The sequence below is a fragment of the Calonectris borealis genome, chromosome 23, assembly GCF_964195595.1.
Source record: "Calonectris borealis chromosome 23, bCalBor7.hap1.2, whole genome shotgun sequence".
NCBI classification, from domain to species: Eukaryota; Metazoa; Chordata; class Aves; order Procellariiformes; family Procellariidae; genus Calonectris; species Calonectris borealis.
Window position 1 is genome coordinate 7,138,001 of NC_134334.1, and position 19,020 is coordinate 7,157,020.

The 19,020-nt window shown below is 49.8% G+C and overlaps 1 protein-coding gene across 7 annotated transcripts in view; it reads right to left on the bottom strand.

Annotated features, from left to right (window-relative positions):
• Positions 1-1,833: 1,833 nt before the first annotated feature.
• The window catches only part of ZBTB40 (zinc finger and BTB domain containing 40), a 40,044-nt gene continuing 22,857 nt past the window's right edge, over positions 1,834-19,020 (bottom strand). For 2 of the 7 annotated variants that reach the window (XM_075171944.1, XM_075171943.1), the window contains exons 7-19: positions 16,412-16,548; positions 15,785-15,974; positions 14,899-15,032; positions 13,941-14,109; positions 11,883-11,951; positions 8,141-8,548; positions 7,277-7,483; positions 6,319-6,483; positions 5,643-5,857; positions 4,890-5,052; positions 4,470-4,556; positions 3,280-3,500; positions 1,834-2,540 (exon numbers count right to left, since the gene is read on the bottom strand). In XM_075171944.1, the coding sequence (XP_075028045.1) occupies positions 2,349-2,540; positions 3,280-3,500; positions 4,470-4,556; positions 4,890-5,052; positions 5,643-5,857; positions 6,319-6,483; positions 7,277-7,483; positions 8,141-8,548; positions 11,883-11,951; positions 13,941-14,109; positions 14,899-15,032; positions 15,785-15,974; positions 16,412-16,548 (2,357 nt within the window). In that variant the 3' untranslated portion in view covers positions 1,834-2,348. Of the gene's footprint in view, positions 2,541-3,279; positions 3,501-4,469; positions 4,557-4,889; positions 5,053-5,642; positions 5,858-6,318; positions 6,484-7,276; positions 7,484-8,140; positions 8,549-11,882; positions 11,952-13,940; positions 14,110-14,898; positions 15,033-15,784; positions 15,975-16,411; positions 16,549-19,020 lie in introns of those variants that run through there. The other 5 variants (XM_075171945.1, XR_012676964.1, XM_075171947.1 and 2 more) reach the window with 5 other exon arrangements.

Genomic DNA, 19,020 nt, shown 5'->3' on the forward strand with positions numbered 1-19,020 from the left:
GATTCATCCTCTGCTCCAGAGCACTCACACAGCCTGTGCAGGATTTCCACAGCTCCCAGCCCCCACAGAGCCAGAAAAAGGGGAGCAGCTTCCATCTCCACCAGTCTATGGGACAAAATCCACCGCTTACCTCCCAACACATCTGCTCCGAGACCATCAAGATGTACTTGCTCCTTCTATCATTATCCCTGCGCTCACCTTAAGCACCATGCACAGCTCTTCTGTGTCCAGGCAGGCGTGAGATGGTCTCCACCAGTTCCCCCTCTGCTCTCATAGAATCATAGAATCATTAAGGTGGAAAAGACCTCTAAGATCATTGAGTCCAACCGTCCCCCTCTCCTGGCCGAGGGGGATCCCAGGCTTTTTTACGGCCCCACCTCAATAACAGATGTATTTTACCCTCTCCGCAGGTGGCCACAGCCCAGTTTCAGGCTCTCCTCTAAGCAGCGATATCCAGGGTTTGGAGGTCTCCTGTCCAGGGCTTGGAGTTGTCCGTCAGCTTGGCAGTGGCTCAAGGGCTGTCCATGCCTGCCAGCCCAGGAGCTGGGTAAGGCCTGGGAAGGCTAAGAGGAGCTTCAGCAAAGGTGCAGAGGCACCTGGCCATTAGCACTAATCCTCAAGACCTTGAGCACCATCTCCTGGTCATTCCTGGATTCAGTGGGAACTTAACCTCATGCTTCCTCCATTTCACTGTCACCGCAAAGCCTGGGGGACAAACCCTGCGTGCAACCGAGGAAGAGAAAGGTGGGAGCACTTCTTGACACGTGCAACACTTCAACGGGGTCATATGCCACACACACACACAAAAAAATGCCATGCAGAATATTTGCTCCACCAATCCCCTTCCCTGGGGGCACCCCTTGCTGTTCACTTCTTCTCTCTGAGTTGTAACAGCAACAACAAACTATCTCACTGGCACAACCACCTTGGCACGCTCCTGTGCAACCGCCTCTGCCTGGTGGCTGCGAGCAGCCAGCACAAGATGCTGCTGGAAAACTCCAATCTGTTCATCTCCTGCACTCCCGTGGCTCTGGGCAGCGTGATAAAACGGGCACTGCTCGCCGCGGGGTCTCAGGCTGTGAGATGCGGCGGGGATCACCGCTCAGTATGTAAATATCGCAGTGGCAGAGTTCAACCTTTTGGCATGAGGGAAAGGAAGATAAATGCTACCAGTCCCCTCAGAGCCACAGGAACCCTGCATCTATCTAATTGCACTTCATAATGGATTCAGCAAACCATTAATTATCAGATTATATTTTAGGAAACTGCAGATAAAAAAGCTTTATGAAATTTAGCCTTAAAGGGGCCACGGTGCTGTAATGAAGCTGTTGCATTGTGCTAGTACTGGAGAAGCAAACTTTACATTAGGTATCTGAATGCATTAAGGAACGTCCTGTGTGCCACGGGGAACAGCTACGTGCAGTCACAGCAGCTATTGCACACTCAGACAAATACCTTCATTAGTGCCAATCCACTGATACCAGTAACAACGGGCCCTGGCAGGCAGGCACAGCTCCTTCTCCTTTCTCAGATGTGGCAGCTTCAGCACGTCCTTGGTGGATCAGAGGAGGGGTGGGAGATCTTAGGGTGTTTGCTCGCAAAGAGGGTGTGGATGCCCAGACCCGCCTGCGACCCTTCTTCGTAACGGACAGCCGCAGCAAAAACATGGATGGGATCAGACCTGTGCTACACAAGGTGTTACCTAAACAGCTCTGAAGCCATTTAGAACAACTTTCAAGTCTCCGCTCGACTGAGAGGCCCAAATGTCAGCTCTGCGCTAGGGGACTTTTCTAGCTGGCACAACAGGAAGCACAATGGTACAGGGGAGAGAGCAAGAGAAAAAACAAAGCAGCCCTTTACTCATCCTGCAGAGTAGCAGATACCTGCAAGCACATCACTGATTCAGCCATAAAAACCTGCACCCCAAATTCTCAGGACAGCTTTTCCTTTGGTTTCACATACCCGTACCACCCCAACTTTGTCCTGCACTAGTCTCCTCCCCTCCACTCTGTTCACAGAAGTGGAGGAACACACGTGAACACACCCAATTCTCATCTTTTCCTCTGCTTCTTTATTTCTTTTGAGCTGGGAGGAATGGGTGGTTCAGCTCACCCGAGCCAGCAGCTGCTGACTGCAGGGAGACTTCCCAGGCCCTCGTGAATGTCTATAAACCTCTCCTGTCCTTGGCCATGCTGTGCTTGCTGCATGCCATTTCTTTTGCAGCATCACATACCCGGGTTGCTTTCCCAAAGAAACCCTGAATGTCCCTGCCAGAGCAGCACGTTGAGGTACAGCTCCTGAACCAGTCCAGTGGACATCAGGTGCCGCGCGCGGGCTCCTGCTCACTCTCACTTGGTTTCTTCGCAAATCAGAGTGACTTTGTCATCAAACAAGTCCTCCATGGTCACTGCCACCAGCTCGGAGCCAGCTTGGCTCACTTGTGATTCGGGCAACGTCACAAAGACTTGGGAGCCAGTGAGTTGGGCCTCATCAAAAGAGATTATGTGCTCTGGTGCTCCTTGCTCCGACGTCTGAATCACCTGCGGGGAAGATGACCTGAGAGTCAGACACTTACAGCATCGCTTTCCCCACAGTCACTTTGCTACACACATCTTTCCCGGCCCCAGCTCTGGTAATAACATTTAGCTTCACGCCAGAGGTCTGCAATTACAATAGGCGTGAGACTAATGGGAAACACCAAACCACACACACCGATGATGCAAAAGAGAAGACGAGAGAGTAATTTAAATATTTCTCTCCACAAAATTGCTATAATTTAGCTCCATAAGCAGTCATAGACAATAAACACTCTGTGATTATCCACTGGAGGAATGCCAGCCCAGGGAATTTTGCACACTGGGCTCCCTCATCCATGGAGCTGTTCTCCACTGATGGCTGAGATATTGAAGAGAAAGAGTCTGGGTTCAAGCCTAGCATTTGGCCTCCAACAAAACAGTTATAATCTCACGGGGTATGTCATCTGGGTTTTAATAACCTCCAAGTAACCAGGCACCTCTGCACACACTGTCAGTCCCTCTTCTTCAGCTCCTGAAAATCAGGACTGAGCTGCTTCCCCTCCAGCGAGCCCACCTCGCACTAGCACAGAAATCCCAGAGCACTGTGGGCTGGGGGGCTTGCGTCCTGGACCCCTCTAAGAAGGGGGAACCAGGGAGCAGAAGGGGTGACAGGACTTGCAGGGTGGATTTGGGAAGAATAAGAGGGTTGGAGGGGGAGGATGGATGAACAACCGCGGGGGCTGAGGCACAGAGCAGTCTTCACCTGTACAATCTGGGCCGTGGTGGCTTGGGAGAAGACCACCTTGGGATGCTCAGCACTGTAGTGCCCCTCTAGCTCGCCCTGGGAGGGGAAGAGCTCCCCACAGAGCTCGCAGGTGAAGGTGCTCTCCGTCTGCTTGAAGTGCTCGGTGGTGACGTGGTTCTGCAGAGCTCCTGGGAAGCGGAAGGATGCTGAGCAGTACAAACAGCGAAACGGCTGGGAGCCTGGGGGGAGAAGCACTACCCTGAGCCTGGCCTCTGACGCCCAGGGCCAGCCCAAGGGCACAGGGAGCTGCAAATGGCCAGGACGCGCAAGGCTGAAACCCACCAGGGACTCAGGGCACAGTACGTGCCAGCGTCCCTTCTCCTGGCTACACCACTGTCTGACAAAGAGTTTGTGGCTGTTCAGATCTGTTTCAGCTCTAGCTCCCTGCAGCACCGGTGTTCAGAAACCAGGTCGGTGTATCTGACTGTCACTGCAGCTGTCCCTTCTCGCAAACATCTCTTCCACCATCCAGCACTGCTCCTTGTTGGCCTTGCACCTCTTGATTCAGCTATTGCAAACCCATTATCCACCCCAGGGGCTCTCTCCTCTCAGACAGAGCTACGTCTAGGTCTTCTCCTTCCTTTTCCTTCTCCAGGCTGCTGTTGGCTGCCCCCTCCAACGTCTCCTGATGCATCTCCTCTCCTGCTATCCCACGCACAGCCCTGGGGACCCACCTTTCGTAGTAGTCTGCTCTGCCAGCTCACTTTGCCCTCACAGCCTTGCTTCAGCTTGCACACTTGCCAAAGGGCCCTTGACGTGGTCTCCCCAAGCCCAGGTCCCTCTCTGATTTTTCTGGTGCTAAACTCCCTTTTTCTCCAGTCTCCCAGTAGCTCTATCCTCCACAAACCCCAATGCTTAGGGTTCAGTTCCTTGTTTTTCTGTGCTGATGTCTCCTCACCTGCACTTAGCTCTCCTCTCTGCTGTAACAAGCAAATCTAGATCCCTCCTTGACTCCAGAAGCTTAACAAACACATCCCAGCCTCACCAAAACCAGTGCTTTTCTAGTTTGTCCATATTTTCTGTTTCCTCGCATTCTGCTTCCTTACTATATCCATCTTCACTCTTCCACTTACAGCTTAGACATCACTCACTGAGAGGAGCAGTCATTGCTCGCAAGGTTAACGTGAACAACAGCAAATGCAACAGACCTGAGTGCCTGCACTTCACATGGACCTGCAGGAGAGCCAGCGTGGGGAAGAGCTCCTTGCACGTCTCGCACTCGTGGAACTTCACATCTGCAAATAAGGCCAAGAATAGAAAAGTGTGTGCCCAAGGTCTTCTACAAGAGACCTTCTGGACCAGAGCTCCGTTAATATTTCAGCAGTACCACACACGCATATAGACATGAGGAGCAGCTTTGGAGATAAGGCAGGAAAAGGAGAGGCCAAGAGCAAGTGAGCTGCAAGACACTGAGGATGAGACTTGCCAGAAGAGACTGTTACAGGATACAAAAAAATCTATTGTGATGCGCAAGTAAATGGGATGCGCAACCTTGTCCTATCAGAGTTATTACTACATTTCTCCCAGCAGTCGCCACATGTTTTTGTTTTTAACGAGTGGGCCGTTACCTGTGTGCTCTGCCTTGACGTGCTTTCGGTGAGCAGCAGTGCTGGAGAAGGTTTTGTCACAGGAGCTGCACTGCAGGGAGGAGAACTTGGAGGAGCGGTGATTCTGAGCTGCAAAGACATCAGGGTGGTGGGTCCGGTTGTGATACCATAACCCTGACAACTGCTGCAATGATAAGGATCAAATCATAGTTACAATACAAAGCTGTTCAGGGACATCATGACAGCAAGAAACCGCGTGGAAAGCAACAGGAACAGTGGGGTTGTGCTCAGCAGGTAAAAGACCTGCTCATCCTCCCACAGGACAACAGCTAACACCTCACTTCTGCTTCCCCATTGCCCCTGAAGGGCTGAACACTGCTGAATCCCTCATCCGCATCTCACTCGCTGCAGGTCTCCTTTTGGTGTGAATTTTTGTTCCCTTGTAGGAATGTGCTCCCACACACACTCCCACAGAGGCATGCCATTTGCTACACGAGTATTTTTATTCCTACACTTCCTGGCAGCTAGAAATTTGGGTGAAAGAGATTCCCGAGGGTCCAGATAGGCAGGCATGTAGCCCTTTGCAGTCATGGCCCATCTCTCTCCATGGACCTGCCTCTTCCCTACGGACTCTGCCTCCTCTGTACAATTTTTCCTTCTGCTGACCACAAACTGCTGCACTCAGTGCGCGTGGATATGAGAGACATCCTGGTGCAGGAGCAGGCAATGGCAACTCCTGGCACATGAGACCAAATCCTTGTTGCACCAGCTTACCTGGTAAGCTTTGTCACAGATCTCACAGCTAAAGGGCTTTCCTCCGACGTGGGTCACCATGTGCCGCTCCAGGAGCGACGGGGCGCTGAAGACTTTAGAGCAGGTAGGGCAGGGGTGGTACTCCCGGGAGTGGGCTTCGTGGACATGCTTGCGGTGCTCCTGCAGGGTGGCAAAGCTCATCCGGCACTTCTTGCAGTCATAGGGATCTTCGATGTCTGCCACCCAGAAAGGCAACAAGAACCACAGGGGACAAAGAAATCACGGAAAAAAAAGAAAAGAATTAAGAAGAGAATTCACAGAGGGAGGGAAGAAAAGGGAAATAAAAGCTTGTTACTTCCCAGATGAAAATTAGCACTGGAGTTTTGGCTTTGCATACAGATGTGGCTGCTCCTGCTCACCTACAGCTTCCCGTGGTAGGTTCCCAGCAGCTTGTGGTTTGCTGGAAGCCAGCCCTACCATTTTCTTTGGGATAACCCTACCCACAGCATCAAATCACTAAAGAGTCTTGCTTTTCTTGGGAGGGAAAAACCCCACCATGAGACACCCAGCCAGCCTTCAGGAACCAGTAACACCTGCACAAGCCTCTGCTGGCACGGATGGGTCTGCCATGACCCCGCAGAAGCCATGTCTTGCAGGCTGGACTGCCCAAGCCAGGGAGGTGGCTGGCCACACTCACTGTGGAAGGTCCGGAGGTGGATGGAGAGCCCGTTGGCCTGGCGAAAGCCCTTCCCACACTCCCGGCAGACGTACGGCTTGTCCCCCGTGTGAGTCCGGACGTGGCGTGACAGCTCGATGGACTGGGCAAACACGGCATCGCAGTACTGGCAGGCGTACATCTTCCCTGCAGTGACAGCCAGGGTGAGAGCCTGCACCTAACGGGACACGAGCTCTGTCTGGACTATGCCTAATTTCAAAGGGAGAGGGAAGAGACTGTAAAGTGGACAGGCTTTCCTGGGGTAGCCAGAGCATCTCAGCGCAGGGTCAAAAAGGTCCAGACGTGCTGGAGGAAACCACACCTGCACAGGGAGTATTAAATTACTAAAGACCTCAAGTGTCTGAAGGTACTACACACTTCTGGGAGGTACTACACACTTCTGGGAGGTACTACACACTTCTGGGAGGTACTACACACTTCTGGGAGGTACTACATGCTGTCTCATGTTCAAAATTAACTGCCCAGCTGCAACATGCTCATGCCCTGGTAGTGGAAGCGGCTGGGTGCAGGGGCAGGAGAAGCACTGGCATGAAAAACTATGTGAAATTCAGCCAGGGGGAGGGACGGGAGAAAGGAGGTTAACCAGAGGGAGGAGGACGCATCGCAGGAGTCTAGATGTGAGGGGACAGAGCTACTCAGGGGAAAAACAAGGAAGGCAGAGGAAGAGGAAGATCCCCTTAGTGGAGAGTGCTAAACTGCTAACTGGCTAGTCAGAGATCCTGGAGAAGAGGATAGGGGAAAGGCAGAATGGGGAACTGCAGGCAAAACCATGTGGGTGGAGGAGATCTGGGAGCAGCTTGCTGCCCAGGGCTCCCCCAAAGGATGGGGAAGCGGCCAGGAGGCAGATGGAGGAACAGGGCAGGAAGGGCTGGACGGAGCCGGCCAAGCCCACGGCCGGGCTTCCACAGGGAAGGCTCACCCTCAGCGTGCTTCTTCTTGGTGTGGTAGGCAAGGGCCGAGGCCTGCATGAAGGTCATCAGGCAATGCTTGCACATGAAGGGCCGGTCCCCCGTGTGCAGCCGCAGGTGGTTCTTCAGCGTGGAGTTGGCCGCGAACTTGGCCCCGCACTCCTCGCAGGAGAAGGGCTTCTCGTCAAAGTGCTCCGTCAGCTTGTGGTACTGCATCCCTGGGGAGGCAGGCAGGACACCGGGCTGGCATTGGTGGGACCAGTGCCGGCCCTGCCCAACCCTGCTGCAGAGGCACCGCTCCACCCAGCCTGGAGGTCCACCAGCCCGCTTGCGACACCAGGGGTCCACCAGTGTCCTCCAGCCCAGAGGTCCACCAGCCCGCCCGGGACACCAGGGGTCCACCAGTGTCCTCCAGCCCAGAGGCCACCAGCCCACCTGCGACACCAGGGGTCCACCGGTGTCCTCCAGCCCAGAGGTCACCAGCCCACCTGCGACACCGGAGGTCCACCAGTGTCCTCTGGCTTGGAGGTCCACCAGGATATTGTGAGCTGCCACAGGGAAGGCAGAGACTCAACTCCTCTTACTCGTCATGCTAAACCAGCCGCAGAACCGGAACAGGTTGATTATTTTTGGAAGCTTTTAAATTTGCCAGTAGCCCCACTTTTCCTTGATGAGCCATGTGGAAAACCAATTAGGGAAGAACTAATCAGAAAACGGTTGTGCTCAATGGGGCAGGAGAAATGAGCTGAGCTGTGTTTCTCACACAGAACACTCACAGAGCTGCAGGGAGGAGGAGGAGGAGGAGATTTCAGACTATTGCTTTATTTATATTGTCCAGACTTCTGTCCAAACACCCCTGCTCCCACCAACCCTACCTGAGGCATGAGCAAACTCTCGGCCACAGATATCGCATGCCACGGGAAGCCTCTTCTTCTTCTTCTTGGCCGTCCCCACCACCCCATGGACCTCCAGCTGATGCTTCTCCAGCTCCTTCTTCGTCGATTTGACCTCGCTGCACTCCTTACACTGGATTTGCTTTCCTCTGGCCACCCGACAACGTTTCATGTGCACCTTCAGGCGGCAGTAGAAGTGGAAGGTCTTGTCGCAGGCTTTGCAGACAAAACTCTTCTTGGAAGAAGCTTTTTCTTGGGGTTCCTTTGGTTCCTTGGCACCAGCACCTCCCACCTTGTCCTCATCTTTGTCCAGAGCTTCAACTTGGGATTCACTGTTCACCTTCCACTTCCTGATCCCAGGTTTCTCCCCGCTTCCCTCAGTCAAGAGACCTGTGGAAATAGCAATTCCTGTTTTGGTGGTGACCAGCAGGACTGGGCACCATCTCCTCTGTCTCCCATCTCCTGAATGCTCCTACACAGACAGTTGCCCTTGCACAGCAAGAACAGACACACATCGGACACGCTGTCCCATCACAACGGTGGCACATGGCTCTGCCCAAAACTGGCCGTGGCCATGCGTGGTACAATGTATGAAAGAGTGGTCCTTGAGTTTCTCCACCCACACATACCCGGGGCTGGATTAGATGGCAAGAGCCAGGACCAGATTTTCTAAAGAGCTTTCTCCTCAAACAGTAACAACTGTTGCTTCCAAGCATCTGCCTCCTGCTCAGATACATGAAGTTATGGCCGTGCTTAAATGTTTGAAGATCTTATCCTCAGGTACTAAGTCTGCCATTGACAGTGGCTATCCAGCCATTAATTACAAGAAATCTTTGGAACACTTCCCAAACGCAAACACTTTGAAAGGAAACAGATAATCTTGCTACGACCCTTTTAAGCCTTCTGGTTAGGGCCCGGAGGTATTTTAAATCGCTCATTACATTCACTTCTTACAAAGTCTAATGCTTTTCTGAGTCCCTGTAACACCATCATCTCAAAAAGCACAAGCTGGAAAATTCACCTAGGATCTCAATCTACAGAAAAGATCCACAGGGAATGCATGTATGAAGAAATCAAAATACAAACATCTATTTGGCTTCTTTGCTATAATGAGAACTATGCAACTGTGTGGCCATGGAAACCAGTGCAAACTTCTCCTTTTGCCAATGCACAGGAAATTCAGCCTGTGCTTGCAAAACTTCATTTCTGCCTTCCTCACTATGGGAAGAGCTCAGCAAAGTGTCCTCCCTGCACAGCGCTGCTGCTCTGAATTTCCAACCAACTCGAAACCAGATGACATACTCCAACAGACTTGGAAATCTTAAGATGTCAAGTGGTGACCCACCAACCTGTGAACACATCAAGGGAGAAAAACAGACTGGAAGTCTGGTTTCCAGTTTGTCCTGCTCTGTCAAGATAGCAATACGCACCTTTCACCTCTAAGGTCTCTTCCCACATCCCTACAACCAACACTGTCAGTTTTTCTGACCCAAATGAAGACGTATCTTTAAACCTCCCAGAACTGTTGAACATCAAAAAGAGTCATCTTGCTGGGCAGGATGAATGTGAATGAAGATACGAGCACTAAGGAAACCAGGACTGGAAATGTCTAGAGGAAGTGCCATGGCAGCAGGGGTGTAACCTGAGTCAGATGAGGTGAAGAGGAGTTTTGCCACGGACCCCAGTGCGCCAAGAGCTGGCTCATGGTCCTCCTGCTCTTATGCCTGTGAAAGAGTTGTTCAGAATTACAAACCTTTAGCCTAGACAACAGCACAAGACTGTAATGGTATAAAGGCAGGGAGAACTCTCAACTTCAGTCCACCTTCATGGGGAAATGCATAAAGGGGCTCCAGGAACAGCTCTCCATCTTCAGGGGGATGCTACTACTCCCAGAGAACAGTTTTGAAAGAAAGCTGAAACAGATCACGTGAAATCAATGGCTCGGTACCTGCACCTTGTAGTCCCAGTATAATACATACAACCTGGATGGCAGGAGGAACCTTGCCTGATGTGGAATACACCCTCAAAAGGCTTTCAAAGTCTGGCTACCATGAGACAGGTGAATGCGAGACAGGCTAAACTGCATGACGCAAAGCTGATGTGACAGTAAGGTCAGGTGCCAGGTTGCTGAACTTGCAGGTTTCTTTAATGGCATCAAGTACCACGGGCTGGCTGCTGCCTGAACAGAAGAGGGGACACATGGCACTGCTACGTCAGGGCAGCAATTCCTTTCCGCCTGGCAGCCAGGATGTCTCCCAGAAAGCCTCCTATGGGTGAAGACAACATTTCATACCTCGTTAGAGCAGCGTCAAGCAACAGACATTAGCCGGTCAGCTTCCATCATTGGAGATGCAGGAAGCTTGGAGGTGAACCCGAGTGCTCTCATGAGAAATAAGACCAGACTGAAGAAATGATTGCACATCAAGTTTGAGGGGCAGGAACTTAGCATGTTTTGGTCACGCCTCTGGCTGAGACGAGCCCGAAGGTAAACGTACACCAGAAAGGTCCCAGGCATGAATTCCCAACTGCGGGGTCCTCCAGGACTCTGGACTTTGCATCGCTTTCCATTCTCTGGTGGCAAAGACATTCAACACTGGAAGAAAAACCCTGCTGTTAATTATGGTGTATTTCATACCAAGTTCTCTTTCTCTTTTGTAAATGGTCTGCTGAGTCTGTAATCCTGGTGGCTGCTCTACCCTCCCTGCAATTCATGATAGATATTAGACTCCAGAAGCAGAAGATACCTTGGTGTGTGACCATCCCATCTCCCACTTCTTCAGCTTAAGCTGGAAGAAAATTTCACCTACCCCTTTGCATCTTGAAGGTCATTTCGATGGTTGCTGACACACATGGTGGCTTCTAACGCAGAATCTTTCTAGGGGAGAATGGTATTTTGCTTACAGACCCTACAGTTTAACAATTCCAGGGGCTACCTCAGACCTAAGTTAGATGCTAACTGTCTGTTTTAAACACAAGACTATGCAGAGGAAAAGCCTTTTTGCTGGAGTTCTTGACACATTTCTGCGATCTGAAAGTAAGGTATATCTTCTGACTGTACGGAGACCTGGAAAGCAGCTGGCTGGAGAGGAGGTTATGGAGTTGGCTGGAAGAGCCAAACCTCATCCTTGCAAGCACCAGCTGCCAACAGTGAAAGTGCTCTGACTACAGAAGGGACCCAAGGAGAAGCCAACAGATTTCATATTGTACCTCCACCAAAGAAACCAACCCATTACTTTGATGATGCTAAGTGTGGTTGGGGATGGACGCAGACAGTTTCCTCCACAGGGATGCCTGATGCTTTCCAAGTGCTTCAGCTCACCTAAATGAAGTATCAGAATTTTCTTCTTTTTTTTTTATTTTGGTAGAGATGTAAAATCTGTTGCTTTCAAGTGGCAATGCAAACTGTACGCATGTCCATGCAGCACATACGTTCTTCAGAAATGTAAGATCTCCTCTGTTTCAAATGGAAACTCGCATCCCTCAAACATGAGGCCCGCAGTTATCGTTCATATCTCATGCCAAAAGCCACATGGCTATTGATCCATAAAGCCACCTGCAACATTTAGGGCTGGTAAGCAGTGATACCAGAGCTAAGCAGACCGGCCTAGGAATTAAGATATGGAAGTTCAGTGTAAAGATCCGCAGGATGCCAAAGAGGGGCTGGTAACTGGCAATCCTCCTCTGCACACTTCATACAGAATACATGTTTTTGCCAAGTAAATACCGTTTTTCCAGGGCTCTTGTTTTTGATGTTGCTTCTTGCTTGATTTCGTCTCAACCTTGGCTTGAAGCCCTGCAAAGACACTTGGTAACAGCAGTCTGCTCTCTTTGATATTGGTGCCAGAGAAGCAGGCATCTGCCAGAGCAATCTAGCTGACTCCCCAAGTCCCTCGCTGGTAAGCACTCCGGTGTCCTGGAGCTAAGATGGGCTGCACGTTCACAAGAACGTGCAATTTTTGTTGGCTTACCTCCTCTAGAGCCACCAGGGCATCAGCCCTGGCACATCCCATGGTCAGACAGGGACAAGGGGAGTGGGGCAAGTGCCTGCAGCATCAGGAGACAGAGAAGGAATGGCAGATAAAAAGGAATTGCCTTTTCTCTGGAAATCCTCATCAGAGCCATGACCAGGTGAAAAAGCCAACTGGATTGGTTGCAGCTCTTTCTGGAGTTAGAAGAGAGGACCTAGATCTGAACTGGGCATGGATTGTGGATCTACAGTCTAGTACATCTCTCAGGGAGACCACTAAGGCCACTGAATCAAGAAAGGGGAGCAGAGCATACGCTATCATCCTCTGAGCTCTATGGCTACAGCAGCAATCCAGGTTTCCTCTACACACGCGCTGCTCCCAGTCACCCCGTCCCATCTACCACCCCAACATTTCCCCGTTGCTCAAGAACGCAGGCAAGCCAACAAACCTAGGCGCAGGTCGCTCTCTGCCCCCTCCCAGCACTCGGGGAACATTGGCTTCGCCTGTCACTGTCAAACACAAAACGATGGCGAGTGTCAAAGCCACGAGGCTTGTGTTCATTCATAAAGACCAATCGTGGCCCTGACCCAAATTTTCAGACAAAGCAATTAAACCTTCTACCCCTAAAAAAAGACAAGACATTAATAACAAGCTGCTTACTCTAACTACCTAGCAATCTGCTCGTATTTCCACACTGCACCGTAAGCTAAGCAGCTCTGGCACCACAAGTAAATAGGGATGGATTGAGCTGAACCAGCGTCTGTGCTCGTATAAAAATCACACTGTGTACATCCCAGTGGATTCTGCAGCCCAAAGAATCTGGATGCGCTGGGAAACACAATGCCATAAAAATGTATGTGAGCAAACAGAATAAGCAAGTCACATTTGCATCCTTTTCAAGAGAATGCAAACCTGCAGTTAGCTTCCTGGGTCTCTGTTATCTTTTTCATTAAAGCACCAAATTCTGTTAAGCATTCTTCCTTCAAGTGACGGATGCAGAGATACAATTCAGCTCAGCCGGAAAGACTCCCACAGCTCAGGGCAGGGTCTCACACATGGTTATTGCTATGCATTGTTTCCGGAGTTCACCAAATTGCTATCTGCATATGTTTCGTTCATACCTTTGCTGAACTAGTACAGTATGTAACATTCCCCTACTGCTGTGGGACCCTCCCAGGGGATCATTTGCTCTGTAAAGTGTACATGCAGCAAGACCAAATTAAGGCACTATAAGTAAATAAACTCAGAAAATAGCCTGGGACTACAAACTGCACCATCACGGTCATCTTTGCACAAGACAAGTGCGCTCTGATGTGACCTTTCCACAATCAGCCTGTGAAGTATCCACACATACACATATAAAATCAAGGGATTGTAATACAAGTCCAAATTCATACAGATCCAACAGCACAGGAAGAGCCAAAGAAACCCCACAGCTTAAGGATAATAATACTGAAAAATAAGCCAATATAGATACAAATTACATAACTAAGTTGTTTAAATGCCTCTACAGCAAGGGCTGGGGTGGAGAAACACAAATGCAGTTAAGAAATACCAGTATGGGGTCAGTTACGGTCTCCACAACCCTCATAATGTACAAAACTTTAACATGGTGCATGTTAAAACTCCAAGCGCAAACTCCAGCGCTTGGATCCAGAGGTCACCCCTACGAATCCTCCTGCAAGTACAACTCCGACATCTGGCCAGGGGTAGTTCTGTGAACCAGGACACTGAGGTCCACTACCAAACTGCCCAAGACTCCCATAACCATGTGTAAAAGATCACAGAAGGATGAAAGCCTGTGCTTTTCTTACCCACATGCCCCAGCTCCTGCATCACTGGCTGCAGGTCTGGAAAGGACTCATGGACATTGCACAGCAGCTGACAGATCTTGATGGCTGGGACAGACTTCTCCTGGGCTGTGCTCAGAGCTGCTTTCAAGGAGGCCTCTGAATTTTCCTTCTGAGCAGAAATACTCAGTAGCTGGAGAAGTAAGAAGAAGAAAACATCACACGACAGAGATTTTGGGCTGTGAAAGGTCGGGATGGTCTGGGATTGAGGGTACATCCTCTTTGTTTTATCTCTACTGCTGGGAACCTGCTTTGAGAAACCAGAAAATAAATCCCTTTCCATACAGGTCTTTGGCCCTCCACTGATGTATGTGCATGAGCTGAGAGAATTTCAGGATTAAAAAGAAGTTACAACAAATTAAATTCTCAGACTTTCTGTTTTGGTATTAGCTCACTTAAAACCACCTTTCCATGGAAAGAGCGGTTCCTCAACGCCTTATAGCATTACAAGCTTACCTAACTCATAAACCTGTGTTTCATACACAACTCTCTCTGGGCTTTACTCTCCCTTCCAAATCCAAACCTGCTTCAGCCAGCCACTGCAAGGAGAACCAGGGCGAGGATCTGTGCATGCCCATACATACTTCACCCTTCCAGATCTCCAGCAGCAGCTAACCAGAGCAGGAATGAGCAACCGCAGACTACTTGGTGGAAAAGGCCAGCTCGTTACTAACTAACACAGCTCATTTTCCTTGTCAAAGGGAAAACAGGCAAGGTGCTCGGGGATGCTACACAATGGCATCCTCAGTGCATTTTCGAGGAGCGTTTCATTCTCATATGTCCTGGAAGAGCCAGCTCAAACGGCACCTTCAACTTTGGATGGCTTCCCCAGCCCAAGTAATGTCCCTTGATTTCAGTGCACGCTGGGGCGTCCACCCTTTGAGCCCCGAACCATGCCGGCTCCGAGAGCATCCCCTCGTACCTCTTTCACTGCTTCTGTGAGTCCTGCCTCCCCCGGAGCCAAGTCCTCCAGGTCCCCTCTCTGCTGGATGGCTTCCGAGATCAGCTTGCTGTGCCGCAGGATGATCTCAATGGCTGTGCTCTCGCTGGTGGCCACTGAAGATGAAAATAAAAAGTAAAGATATTTAAAAACACAAAACCCAAGGAGAATCTGAAGGCCTTAGCTTTGCTTAGCTTATTCCAGCCCACCCCTGAAGCTGGGCTGTTAACAGCAGGAGTGACTTCTTTGGGGCATGGGAAACAGCAAGCTTTGATTACACTAATTGCAGCACTGACACCCAGCATAAAACCCATAAAACCTCACTTATCACTGCTTGTCCAACTTTGGGTGAGAAGATCAGGTTTTCCAAAGCGCATTGCTGAAAGAGACACTGACAACCTCAAAAGGTAGACATGATTCTCCCGCCCCACGAGACCACCACCCTGAGAGCTCCTCACACTCGCGTGAGATTTTCGTAACGATTTTGGGGGAAAAGCAGAGTTTAGGTTTTAAAGTAGGAAAACTCAAAGCCAGAGGCCGAGGCGCCGGGGAGCGCAGGGTGGCGGCTGCACACAGACCTCTGATGAAACCCATACTTTCAGTCTGATGGGCCTCCAGCTGGTTCTTAGCGCAGGATGGTGGCCAGCTCTCAAAAGGTTTGCTCATTACAAAACCTGAAGGCACAGAGCCACAAGCAAAGCAGCCGCACTTGCGGACAGAAGTGCTTTTCCAACCAATCCACTGTTTCACCAACGACATGGGTGTTAAGACCCATTGGAAGAAAGGTTCTTGGCCGGGGAGAGGGTGAGGAGTTAGAAAGCAGTGGGAGAAGCTCAGGGAGAGCGTGGGGGGACACCAAGGACATTACCTGCTTGGAAGAAAAACTCTGCGCCGGGTTGTTTCCGGATCTCCTCCATGAGCCGGTTCAGCGGTGCAGGCTCCCGCACAGCCAGCAGCAGCTGCCAAACGGCAGAGACCGACAGAGACTGCTCCTCCAGCGCTGCCGACACAAGGGAGGCGAATCCGCCGGCCTCACGCTTCACAACCTGCTCCATCGCCTTGGAAAGACCCACAGTGAGGCACTAACAAATGACACCATCTATCTGCCCTGCGTCACGCTTAGCGACAACTGTGGCTCACCCCAGACCCAAGCCTTCCCTTGCTTCCGCCCTGCTGAAGACCTGGCTCACGGTGACTGCTTTGAAGGCCAGCCCTTCACCCAAACACATCAGCCATCTCCTCGACTCACTGAAGCTGAGCATCTCTCCTCAGTGCCCAAATCAGCCGCTCCTACTTGCCAACCTTCAGCTTCATACGCGTTACCTGCTTCACTCCCGCTATGAAATGCTAAGGAATCACTAAACCAAGTCCTGCTGGAGGACTGCCCCAAACCAAGCCATGACAGGTAGTAAATCAAGTCCTCAGGACTTGATAGGGATCCCACATGGGGATTAAAGCTCAGTATCTGCTTGCACACATGCAGGAGACTGCTTACCTCTCTCTCAGCAGGAGCCAGGCTCTGTGCAGCAGAGATGCCCCGCAGCAGCGTCGGGGTGTCTGTGAGGAGCTCCGCTAAGTTTTCTTGGTATTGCCTCAACAGTTTGGCTCCATAATCCTCTGGGCTCCATTTGGCTGAATGCAAATGAATGAAAATAAGAACAGCTCAGCTTGCAGCATCTTCCCAAAGGGCTTCAGAGCTAGGGGAGATCGAAAAAGTCAAGGCAGCCAGTTCTCCCTGGGTCACTAATGCTCAGGCCTTATGCTCAGGACACTTGGATTCACCTTCAAGCAGAGGATGGACATGACAAATCAAAACTTCTCCAAATCAAAGATAACACAGAATATCCTCTGCCCATATGTGCCTACAAAAATAGATCTCTGGCACCCAAATGCCTTCCGAGTCTCAGCCCAGGAGAAGAAAGTCTTGGTTTTCAGCCATGTTCAGCAGGTAAACATGTGCCCTTGTCTGTGAAGACAACACCTCGAGATGTTCATCAGCCTCTTCTGATGCCCTGGAATCAAGGAGACCCCATTACTGACTCTTAATTGTAGTTTCATTGAAAGAGGTCTGTAAGTGAGAGTCTTTGCTCCACTCCACCGAGGAGCTCTGCAACATGCTCCATCTCAGCGGTGTATGACTATCACACATACTAATATTTTACAAACACACAGATGGTCCAAGGTAATCAAGAACTTAGCGGGCTGAGTTGTCCTTGGTGAAAACGTTAAAGGAATACAAACCAGACTTGTGATTGCAAAGCAGTAACAGCCTCTTCTCTCCCTTACACCAAAACAAATGCGACTTTAACCTCATTCCTTCCTCCTCCCATATCTAATTCCAAGCTGGGTCTGCTGAGGTTTGCCCTGATGAGTCTGAGAGGCGATGGCTCTAGAGTAACACCGCAACCCTTTAAAGACACCCCAGTATCAAGACTCAATGGACTAATTCAAGAAAGAGGAACAGTGTTTATTCAGGATAATGAAGAGACTTGGGCAAAATCCTGTGTACCAAAAGTAATATATGACTGTACTTGCCAGATTAGTTGACAAATAAAACTGGAAATTGCCGAAGAGATGAATCTGAAAAGGATTTTTTTTCACTGTTGGACTTACTAAATTGGAGAAGATGTGTAGTTATACTTTTGTAGGACAAACCAAAACAAAAAACTGTTGTTCATCCAAGACATCTGTGTGCGTTTTTTGTTTGTGTGCTTAGGTCTTTTAATCATTTTCGTTCAGCAGCAAACAGAAAAACCTATTATTTGCACAGCACTACTTGGGAGAAAAGCAGCTAAATACACACAGTTTGGTGAAAAGAAAATAGAGTCTCTGGGACCCAGAAGACATACAGAGAAGAGAAAGCTCTCCAGGATGGTGAAGGGGGCAATGGCGGGCTGTGGGAATAATCACCAGAAGATTTTGAGCTAATATGAAAAACTCCCTGGACAAAGACTTCCTGGAGACACAAGTCTACTCCCTGGCAAAGCTAAGGGAACCTCATTAAGCACTTGAGCTCCGTAAGGTTTAGGTGTGACTTGGATGTGCCCCACATGGATCAGGGGATGGTTTACAATAAAAATATTTTCCCCCTTCTCCCACTGGAATGTTTCTGATTTATTACACAAATTTGAGTTGTTAGGAATGCACTCTCGGTTCTGCTGCCGTACCAAGGTGAGCTCCATAACCAGAGCGTGCCCTGCACCAGCGTACAAGACGTCCTCCTTTCTGTTAGCAGGACAGCACAGGACGTCAAAGGCTAACAGCAGTGGCTCAAATCATTCCCTCCCTCTCCATTTCCACGATAAGAAATATTTGTGCTTCTGTTTATTCAAGCTGCAATTTGAAGAGATTCAGCTCTATGTAATTAAGGAATGCTCCTCCTTGGAATGGGTATTACCACTAGATAATTAACCATGTTGGGAGCCTGGTGTTTCAAGAAAGCAATCATGCTTAACAAATGACAAAGCAAACTGCCTGTCGGGAATGCTTGCTGCAGAGGAAATTATCAGCATTATGAGCACAATTTTGCCTTCTATTAAACATTCATTTACATTTCACTGCATGTTAATTTAGTTTTTAATTTTTAAGTGACTTCAGAGCTGGTGAAATTTGCCTCTCTATCTGAACTGCTGCCTAAACCCACCCAAACTTGGAAGGCTGTCCTCCAGCCAAAAGGTGAGGACTCACAAGTCCCTGAACCATCACTGGCAGGCAACACAATAAAACCCCACTAAAACAAAAAGGAGGAGACCAGATGTCCAAGATAATGATGTCTAACGGGGACACTAAGCGTGGGACTCCCATCAGCATACTCTGCTCCACACAGGAGACCACAACTCAATGACCACGACGTGCAGAAACACTACCCAATCAAAGGCACAGCCCGCAACCTCCCTCAATCACAAGGAGTTCACAAAGACTGAAGCCAGGTAAGACATTGCCTGTATTTAATTTCAAGACGTGTACAGCTCTGGGGAAGTTTCAGGTATTTTCTTTCAAAGCCAGCAAATATCATGAGTTAAAGTCACCAATGGACCAGAGTTTGGTAAAGATGCCTTCACCTACGAAGGGTTTATTAAGTGAAAATTGTTCTTTTTATTATGG